Genomic DNA, 11,415 nt, shown 5'->3' on the forward strand with positions numbered 1-11,415 from the left:
TTCTTTACCACAGGTGATCAGGTATCAGGCTGCTCTCATGACTTGTCATTTCTTAACACGTTTCATTGTCCTCATCTACACCCTTCAGAGAGGTTGATCAATGGCTCAGTTACCACTACTTTTCATCGTCTTTGTGGCTTTTACAGGTAAGAGTTTCACATTTAAGAGTGTTCAGTAGAACTTCTAGTGCAGTGCTGTGCATATAATTATTGGTTTTTTGTCAGACTTTATTTTAATTAGGAAGAGCAGGAAAGCTGAAGAGTTTGAAAAGCATGAAGAGCACATTCTGTATGTTTTATTAGCAATAATTAGATTTAAATGTTGGAACTACTAAAAACTGCAACACAAGACAGCAGTTCTTTAGACAGTGAGTGAACCGAGGTTAGACGCCCCGTGAAGAACAATGTAACTTTTTTAAAAAGTATTTAGAATATCAATATAATATGTACACAAGAGGTATCCATGTAGACATTTATCGAGGGCAATGAAATCAGATATCTACTTAGAAACAACTACTGGAAAAAAAAACATAAAATCAGAAGGAAGAAATGCCTCGATGGTCATTTTAATTGCTATAAATTTAATTATTCTTTAATGTCATTGTCAAATGTTAACCTTGTTCTTACTTCAACTGCACTGAGAGCCTACATAACAAATACAGACATGTATTCCCTTTCAACTTTATTTTTGTCAGTTAGTTTCTAATTGATGAGTGAAAATCAAATCTCAGCTGGAGATTGCAGATGAAATTGTTCAGAATAATTTAAATATTACAGTTGAAACCCGACAAAAATTATCTAAAATGCAATTTGACCTGATGACAATAAGATTAAAGCTAACATCCTGAAGACAGTCATATGAACAGGATAGCTAAGATAAAACATGTGGCTCCAGTAAAAAAGAGACAGAACTTTAACATCAAAACTCATAGAAGACAAAAGTCAGTGAAATCAGGAAACGAACCAAAATGACAAATTTTGTCAGTTTGATCAAAAGAAAACAGGCTTCAAGAGGACATAAAGGCATTTTAAAAATGTCAGGCCTTTGATTCTGATTTGAAATTGAAAATATTGAGACAGAATTTAATGTGGAACATGAAAATGTTTCAGAGCCTGGATACAAAAACTGAAAATACCTTCTTCAGGTGCATGGTGGTAAAAAGTAATGCTAATCTTTCTAAAATGTACAGTTGATCTTTGTTTTATTTGTAGGGGATTTTTTTATTTGTCTCTTTCAGGTCTCACTGAGGGTGCTGGTGTGTTGCCAGATGGTCCTCTGAATGCAGCTGTTGACGGGACGTTCCTGTTCTCTACATCACTGACTCCAACAGAAACACCATTTGTGTCTGTGAGCTGGTCTTTTGGTGTAAATACTACTATAATAACCTCACATGCTGGGGGAAACACAATTCCACCAGAGTATGAAGGCAGGATAACCCTATTCCTATCTACTGGATTTCTGGAGCTCAGGAACCTGACTGATGCTGACAGTGGAGAGTACAACGTTAACATTATACCATTTACTGGAGAGGCTTCATCAGGACGCACCACATTGAACATATATGGTGAGCAAGTGTTGAGATCCACCAACAAATAATTCCTTTTATGTCTTCAAAATTTTTAAAAAACCCGTCCATTTATAAAAATCTAAAATAGTAACATAATGTTATCTAATTTAAACACATATTATAATGAAATTTATTGGGGATTTTATCTATTTTTCTTTGTAAAATTGTATTGTGTCAATTATGGGTGCAGTTATCCAGCCTGAGAAATGAAACACTTTACAAATTCTTTTTCATGACTGAAGTATAAATAATTTCTGACTGTTGATAACTTATTTCTCCTAATTTCACTTCTGTATAAGCTACAGTTCTATTAACAATATGTAAATATACATGTAATAAATATATATGTAATAAAGTAATTGTATTGTATTGTAATAGATTTGTCATTTAATTTATGTTATTGTCTAAACCTGTAATAATGCAATTCAAAGCAACAGTCTTGGAACAAATCCTACCCTTACAGATTTATTCCAACTTTTCTGATAGTAAGGAGTTTGAAAACTCTTCAAACACCTTTTGAATAGAATTGAACAGCGTTTGTTTTCAAGTGAGACCTGGCCACCACCATAGAGAAGACACTGAGAATCCATATAGTTCCAGTGTGACTGAAGTATAAACAATTTCACTTGACTGCCAATGTGATTGTAACATATATGTATTTCTCCTAATATGACTTCTGTCTGAGCTATAGTTCTATCAACAAAATATAAAAATATATGGAACAGATCTGTCATTTAATTACTGCTAATAGATAGATAGACAGAGAGAGAGAGAAGCTTTATTGTCATAATGCAAAATACTGACACATAATGACACATAGCACAGTGCAACTAGTAGCTAGTAGTGGTGCATGCAGACTGCAGACATGTTTAAAACAGTGAACATGATACATGATGGTTGGACAGTAATTTAAATTTAAATATTGTTGACCACTGTTGTACAATAGCTGTTTTCAGGATTTTAAGTGCTGTTATTTTATTTGGTCTATGCATCATTAAACAATAAGTAGGATCATACAAACATTTAGCTTGTTTCAGTGGAATTCCTTTCTTGTCATTGTAATGTTTTTCTGCCTGTTTGTTAGATGATGGAAAATGTAAAACCATGTTTTTTTCATCCACAGACCCAGTCTCCAGTATAGCAGTACTTCCCAAAAGTGCAGACGTGGTTGAATTCACTTCTGTTAATCTGTCCTGCTCCTCCTTTGGATCCTCCATTTCTTTCCTCTGGCTGAACGACACCTCTGAGGTTACAGCCAGTGACAGAGTTCATCTCACTGATGGAGGCTCCACTTTGACAATAGTCAACGTGACTCGCTATGACCAGCAACCATTCAGGTGTCGTGTGTTCAATCCTGTCAGTAATGGCACCAGTGATCCTGTAAACATCATGGTCAGCTGTGAGTTTTTAATCTCTCTGTTCAGTATCTGACATCTGCATGCAAACGACAGAGGTAGTTTAGATTATTCACAGAGGTTAGAGAAAACTTTAAAAACATGTTTTTCTACCTATTGGGATTCAGTACAACACCATCAGAAACTACATCATCCAAATGAGATGCTGCTCAGCCTTTGCTTTTTTTAAATGATACTACATTGTAGTTTTTGTAGACTTGTTGCACAGTAATGTAGTCGTGTACACGGAACAGTTTCATCATGAGACTTCACAGTGAGTCAAGCTGTATGTCAAATGCAATTTTGTTTTTCAAGTCAATAACTTTGCTTCTTCTTGCATTTCCTCCATGTTCAGTTGGTCCAGAAAATACAAACTTACTGCTATCACCACCAGAAGAATACTTTGCAGAAGGGTCAAACGTCAGATTGATCTGCTCAACTGAGTCTGGACCTCCTGCCCAGTTTCTGTGGTTTCTAAATGGAGAAAGTCTGCTTCACACAGAACCAGAGCTCATCCTGACAAACATTCAGATGAACAATGCTGGAAACTACAGCTGTCAGACTTTCAATAATAAAACCATGAGAAATGAAACATCTGAGCCTAGAGCTATATCTGTACTGGGTAAGTGTGAACAAAGTTTTTGTCTATAAAACAATGGGGTTAAAAAGATGCGATTTATGCTTATATTTATGATATTTATTTTTAAAAAATCTCAATTATTTTTGAAATATAAAAATGATTGGAATAAATATTTGGAAAATTGACACCAAGGAGTCTCACAAACAAACAAACAAAAACAAACTGTTTGAGGATATATAAAGTGCCCTTCTTCACTGTCCATGTAAAATGGGGCTAATCAGCACAAATTGTGAACATCACTAAAAAGTAAAATCTTCACATAGATTTAGTTTTGTCCCAGACATATATTACCACCTGAATCTCATCCTACATGCAGTGATTGGTCACAAAGTTGCCGTTCAGTCATAATATCAGGCTGCAGTTTAAAGTGAGACTCTTTTACAATATAAAATATTAAGAACAACTGCATGGCATGAGCAACAGTGAATATAAAACTACAACATTTAAAAATTGTACGTTGTGGATCAGGTGGCTGCAGAAATGCATGGAGGCTCCACTTTGACTGTAGTCAATGTGAGCTGTTATGACCAGGGACCATTTATGTGTCAGGTGTTTAACCCTGTCAGTAATGGTACCAGCAGTCTCATTAACCTCTCCATCAGCTGTGAGTTTCAAACCTAAATGAGCATCATCTTTGTCTTGCATTGTGCTAGGCTTCCTGAGTTTTTTCTCATAGATCTTTTTTCTCCATGTAAACGTGAAGCATTTTTTTTAAGCTGATGAGACAACAGTTGGTTGAAATTGAACACTCCAGTTCACTGACCTTAAGCAAAACACTGTTGTGTAGAATGAAGTTTGCTCAAGCCACACAGCACATCCACCACTCTTCCAAACACAAGTGTGGCCACAGGAGATTTCTTTGCCTCAGTCTTTAAACTAACCAAAGAGGTAGTGAAATCTGACTAGCTATGGAAATCACACAAAGGGATGAAAAATTAGATATTTTTGAGATGATGAAAGCTGCTGTTAAAAAAATGAATAATGACTTTTTGTTGTTGTTGTTGTATTTAAATTTTCCCAGAACAATCATCAGGTTGCTCTGCTGGCTGCATCGCTGGAATAGTAATTGCATGTTGTGTCCTCATTGCTGGAGCTGTTGGTGTAGGGTTCTACGTATATCGAAAAAAGTAAGTGGAAAATATCATTGGAACATAACCAGGAAATATTTTCAAAATTACTGATAATTACAACATTGTGTTGAGATGTATTTTGAGTGTTCAGGTGTAAAAATGTTTGAACACCAACAGAAGGTTGATATTCATCAAAAGAGAAACTGACAGTGTGCTACTTTTGCTAGTCTGGGAATGTAAAATATATTCTCTGTATAAATCCTAACTTTAGCTTCATCTATAAATCATTTCTGTCGGTTCTCAGTGGAACTAAAATTAGCAAATTTTTTTATGATTGTCAGATTAAAATATTTTACTGACTCTAATTTTCATTAAGAGTTAAAAGCAATTTTGTGTTTGAGAACAAAATTTTGAAATTCTGCTTGCAGAACTGTTTAATGTAGTAAAATTAAACATCATTTTTTGTTAGTTGTTTCTTAAAATACAAAAAATCTTTGTCTCACAGAATCATTGTGATCATGTCATTTGTTTTCTATGTTTTTGTGGAGCCAGAGGTTAAATCATAAAAAGCAGCTGCACTGAATAAATACACCAGAAACTATTCAGAGAATATTTAATTTGTATAATAATAACTTATTGTCTCTCTGAACAGAAAACCTCCAAAAACATCCTCTAGAAGAAACACTTCCACAGGTAAATCTATGTGTATGTGTTTAGACATAATTATTTACTCCTTGAGCTTAATTCAGTTTATTAAACATTGTTTATGTGTCATGTTTTAAAGGAGACAAAGGCAAAGACAACACAGGATACTCAAGTGAGGTAAAGTTATCAGTGCCTTTACATGCACTAAAGTAACCAAGACACTTTATAGTGAAATCATGGGTTCTATTAATTAACTGTTTACTTGCCATACTCATTAAATTAATGATTTTGAATAAACCAAAAAAATACAGAGAAAATACAGTGTAACTGTTAACTATAATGTATATAGTATCTTTAACACACACTACAGCTTTTATACCTTTTCAGTTCCATGCCATTGCTAATCAAGTATTTCCTTTAATATCAAATCTATTGTGAAATGAAAGTTGCATTTTCTGGAATTTCTAAAAACTTTGACAAGATCCCTCACACATTTTCATAGAAATTATTTCATAATATTATCCTCTCTTTTCTTGTCTAGGAGGTGAACTATGCAGACGTCCGTTTTTTGAGGAACAAAAATGGTGGGGAAGTCCAGCTGGGGTTACAGAACACCTCCTCAGATTATGCTCAAGTCCGAGTGAACAGCGGTCCTCCTGCAGCAGCTTCTCCTCCTAACTATGACGCCCACATGCAGCGAGTGAAGACACAAGCTCCTCAGGCTGGTACTAATGGTGTACAAAGTGAAGCTTAGATCTGTTAAAACTGATTGAATTTGACATAAAGAAACGTGCACTTCCCCCCTCAGTTCCTTTATGGCAGACTAATTTGGGCTTCAGTTTACTTAGTCAAAGCACTTTAACATGGTTAATTATCAACCAGTTCTGGCAGCTGTTGCCATGACAGATGTCAGGAACACAAAGCTAGCCCTACACATCACCAGAGGAGCTAGTGAACTCTGCCACAGGTGGTCTATGACTGCACAAGTTTGTGTTGAATGACAGGGATGTCCCAGAGAGTATACCACCCTGAACTGCCACTAATGGAAATGTTACCTCCTTGTTTGATCCCATTGGGTTTGGGACACCAGCTCTGTTCAAGGCAAAGATCATTCTTCAGGAGATGTGTAGGTGAGGCACAGACTGAGATGATCCTCTCCATGATGAGCTTCAACCAAAATGGGAACAGTGGAGAAGTGATGTAGCCCAATTAGATAATATCGCCATACCCTGCACATACTCACCTGTTGGATTTGGAAAGGTCTTGAAGACAGAGCTGCATCATTTCTTGGATGCTAGTTTGAAGGGCTATGGTCAGTGTTCCTGCTTGAGGTTTCAAAATGAAGATGGAGATGTTCACTGTGTCTTAGTTGTAGGAAAATCACACATCTCACCCTCAAAGGTCACAACTGTCCCAAAGTTGGACTTGACAGCTGCAGTTTTTTTTCCTGGCAAGATGAGCAACATGCACAAGGAGGAACTTTGTTTTTCTGGACCAACTCTAAGGTGGTCTTGGATACATAAAAATGAATCACAGCGATTCTACACCTTTGTGGCTAACTGTGTTCAGAAGATTCACCTCAGCTCATCCCCTCAACCATGGAGACATGTTTCATTGTTGAGGGGCTGAGCTCAGGTGAATCTGGCTGGAAGTGATTTCATATAGATGACCATATGTATCACAGTCTCAAGAAGACTTTTAAGCTCTGAGTCGAGCATTTTATTCACAAGAGGTTCTGAAAGTCATCTTGCAGTCCCTCTCCTCCTCAACCCTTACTTTGGGAACCCCTGATCTAGATGTGGAAACTGCAGTCTAGCTGTAAGCAAGTTTACAATAAATTTAATCAGAAGTTGTTCTGAAGATAAAATAAAGCGCTTCCTCTGTCAGAACATTACAATACTGTGATTATAAAATAGATACCAGTTTACATTGCTTCATACACTGATTGTACAAATCATGTCTATTTAGTTCATATCATTGTCAAATGTGAGTTGTCACCCTATAGACCTTTTGTAACTTATTAGTTTTGAAGACTATTTTATCCAGTTATGTGATATTAAACCCTGTATCACACATCAAGGCATTAGATACAATAGGTTTCCTGTGACACTTCGTAAAAAGTTTTTTTAAACAATACAGTAGACTGTTTGAAGGGAAGTTCAGCATAATATTAGAGTGTCACTCTTATACAGTAAACTGTTGACCTGGAACACAGTAATCTATTGCATATAAAGTATTCTATATGGATTATGATCACACTGTATACACAAGTTTTATTTTGGTTGTGGTTAGTGCACAAATGAAACAAGTGTTTGTCCAGATCTCTCCTCCCCTCTTAGTTACTTATTACACACTGGATTTCACATGCATTAAAAGGAAACAATGTTTTACAAAAATAACTTTTCCGAACCTTAGTTATGTATTATCATTACCTTTTTACCAGTAATTTCTTTCAGTTTTTGTTTTTTTCTTAAAGTCTTCCATCACTTAAAAGAATTTCATTTTAGCTATCATAATCCAGTGTTTTACCAATGTGCCTTTTCAATAATGAATGCAAAAAAAAAAAATTACTTTCAAAATGAAAAAAATATTGTATTTGTAATAATTGAAATGCTTGCTCAGACAATAGACTATTCCTTAAGTTCATTGAAAAATGTTTGGAGTTATAGTCCACATACATTTTATCTTCAAAATAGTGATGCTACCAGAGAGGAAAACGAAAAATACTTGCCATGTAAAATGAAAATGTTGCATGTTCATATGTCGTTTGACACAAAATAGAACTGGACAAAAGAAGAGGAAGTAGTTGTAGGAAAATTCGGCTGAAATAAACCCATTTTCAGGAATGACACTGCATTTAAATAGCAGCAATAAATTCAAAGTACAGTGTTATTATGCTGTTATGCAAACCTAATGTCTCAAATAACAGTGCTGTAAAAGTACTGTGTAAAGAATTAAATTACACAAATTATAGACTATTTTTCCATTGTGCTTTTACAGCTGCTACCAGTATGTAACAGATAACAGGTTCCACATATACACTTTTAGTCTGTTACTCTTCTGCTGTTTTTTAAATTGTAAATCATGCACCAGAAATGCCACACCTAGAAATTTGCCAGAAATGTATTGCCTTATCTGTGTGAGACTGTGTGACATCTGGGTGGATCCATCACAAGTCAAAACAGACTTTTAATGCATGAAAACTTTATCATGTTGTTAGAATAAAACAGTTTATGAGGCATACAACCTTTTCATAGTCCCACTTCAGTCTTCATCTATTTCCTAGTAGTAGGACTCAAAAGTCACATTCCTGAGGCTAAATACTGTCTACATTTAATGATCACAGAAAAGGGGAAGTAAAAATGAAAGTGGATGAGGAAGAAACGACACTAAACACTGCTGTGCTGTTTTGTCATTTTATCAATACCAGTCTAAAGGCCTGTTGACAGCCTATTGAATTCAGGTCTTTCACTGCACATCCCACTTGATAAATAGGCTTTCTTTTTTAAAAAGAAGAAAGAAAAGAGGAAGGGACAACAAGCACAGAAAAATTCCTGTGAGATAGCGCCCTCTAGTGCTGCATGTAATGCAGTCTAACTTCTGCAAAACAACCTCACACTTCATTTTGACTCACTGCTGCCCACTGATGCTGGTTTCTACAAATAGTTTCCAGCTTGAACGATCATCTGTAAGAATTTAAGCATAAGGGAATATACTAAATAAACATAAAATAATTTATTTTTCTTCACTGTGATACTTTCTAATCTATTTTTTAATATGATTCATGTCAACATCAGCAGATCTGACACTGAGATTCCTGGCAGACTGAGTTATTTCACCTGCCTGACAAGTTGCACCCTGAGTGTGGAAAGTAATGGTTTCCCCTTTAGAACCTTCTTTGCAATCTATGAGAATGAGCTCGTGTGGACCCTTTCAATACTGGAGATTTCCCAAAACTTTACCTGCTTTGTTGGAAAGGCAGCAGCTTCACACGGTTTTGCATTAGCCCACGTGTTTACTGCTTCATATCAATGTTCATTTGCATCTACATGTAAAGAACCTCCTGAACCCTTGACCCCTACAGTGAAGAGGTTCCTGTGGTTCTGTTTTATTTACTTTTTGATGTGGTTTGGGTCCACTTGTCCCTTTAGAAGGAATATTTGCTGTAAATCACAGCAAAGTTGTTCTGAGCGATTCCCTCCATCCTATGATGGAACATTTCTATCCTGATGGGAGCAGTCTCTTCCAAAATGACAGTGTCTCCATCCATAGTGCACATGAGGTCACTGAATATAAAAATGACGTGAATCATATGCTACTGCTTCTGCAGTCACTAGATATGAACCTAGCTGAACATCTATGGAAGATTTTGAGCTGATGTTGTAAACAGCACTCTCCACTACCAGGAAAACACGAAATGAGGGAAGATCTCTTTATTTAATTTACTACCTGTCTGTAAATGTCTACCATATCTGTTGTGGTTTTGTACAAATGTTGGGTGTTCTTACAAATATGTTAAGACAAGAACAGCAGGTAACTGCTGTACAGAGGCACCGTGTCTGTGCTCCTCCTGTAATTACAAAACAGTGATTGAGCCCAGCAACACCGATCATTGATCAGTTGCTTCTTGACAGCCTTGTAGGACCTTCAGCCATGATCTAAAAGTACAGTGCAGGTGGGACACTGGACACCAGTTTGGTTTGGCCACTGCTGTTGAAGCTCCTGTGATGTCATTTGGTGGTTTTCCCTGCACATAGGGTTAGGGCGGACCAGGATGCAGTCATTTCTTGCTGAAGAAACCTTTGGATGTCCAGATCTTGGTTTGTCTTCCGAGCTGCTGCTTCATCTGTATTTCTGCAGAGTGTACACAACTGCTGAAGGACTGCATCTACACTTCCTGGCTATCTGGCAGCAGCTGTACCCTTCCTGGCTGAGAATCTGTATCTTGAGGGGTATTTCCTGCAATAGGTTCCTTGTTTTCGACATTTTTACCTCTGAGGAACTTTCAAATGTGCTGGCTTTATAGAAACGTGAAGCACGGCAACAAAAATTGTTTTTTACTAAAAGGAACGACCTTCATTCGAGGATCACTGGTACCAAAATGAACCAAAACTCAAAATTTCTGACGTATTTTTATGAAACCAATCAATTTTAAGATTTTAATAGCATTTTGAGCATTTGTTTAGTATTTTGGCTCTCATTGTACTAAAAGAAATTGCACTTGAAGACCTAATAGTGATTCTTAATGCAATATGTCACAAATGCATGGGGTGTCCGAAAACATGGAAACAAGTTTTTGGTTAGCCCAGTGGCATTGTGCCCAAGAACACAAGAACTGGACAGCCAGGAATTGGAAGAAGATTCTGTGGTCAGATGAGTCCAGGTTCCAGCTTTGTCTTCCTCCTGCTGATGTGAAGGTACAGGCCAAGTGAAGCATTATCTCCAGCATGTATAGTAGCTACTGTCAAGCATGGTGGAGGCAGTGTCATTGTTTGGGGATGCATGAGTGCTGCTGTTGTTACTCATCTCATTGTCTGTGATGGTACATTGAACTCTGCCAGGTATTGTGCCATTCTCCAAACCCACATCCTCCCTTCTGTAGATAATTCTCCTTGAACACAATCAGGGCAGTAGAACTTGGCTGCAGGAGCTCAGTATCCAGGTCATAGAGTGACCAGCTCAATCCCCAGACATGAGCCCCACTGACAATCTGTGGTAGATTATGAAAAGGATTGTTTCAAAATGTAAACCAAAGAATTCAAAATAATTAAAAGCAGTAATTCAAGAAGAATGGGACAAGATTACCCCTCATGAAAGGATTTTGTGGAACAGAGCAGCCAGGATTAGAGCTCTACTTCACGCTAATGGCAGAACTACAGAATATTAATAATGTGATGGTTGATTTATTTTTTGTTCAGTTTTGAACACATTCTCTGTTATTTGTTGACTTTGATACCGACAATGTTGAGAATTGACATGTTGAAACTGTCAGGACTTTAGTTTTGTTAGTTTTTCTCCCACAAATGCTTCATGACAATATTTGAGTTTTTGTAAAATTTTAAGGGTGTCCAAAAAATTTCTTCCACCACTGTATGAGGA

At 36.6% G+C, this 11,415-nt stretch overlaps 1 protein-coding gene across 1 annotated transcript in view; it reads left to right on the top strand.

Moving 5' to 3' along the window:
* Nucleotides 1-6,123, top strand: part of LOC110959469 (carcinoembryonic antigen-related cell adhesion molecule 5-like) — a 51,619-nt gene extending 45,496 nt beyond the window's left edge. The window contains 6 exon segments of the mRNA XM_051956390.1: nt 2,905-2,966; nt 3,317-3,583; nt 4,623-4,728; nt 5,324-5,364; nt 5,456-5,493; nt 5,858-6,123. Coding sequence (XP_051812350.1) covers nt 2,905-2,966; nt 3,317-3,583; nt 4,623-4,728; nt 5,324-5,364; nt 5,456-5,493; nt 5,858-6,070 — 727 coding nt within the window. The 3' untranslated portion in view covers nt 6,071-6,123.
* The last annotated feature ends 5,292 nt before the right edge of the window (nt 6,124-11,415 follow it).

The sequence above is a fragment of the Acanthochromis polyacanthus genome, chromosome 12 (genome assembly GCF_021347895.1).
Source record: "Acanthochromis polyacanthus isolate Apoly-LR-REF ecotype Palm Island chromosome 12, KAUST_Apoly_ChrSc, whole genome shotgun sequence".
NCBI classification, from domain to species: domain Eukaryota; kingdom Metazoa; phylum Chordata; class Actinopteri; family Pomacentridae; genus Acanthochromis; species Acanthochromis polyacanthus.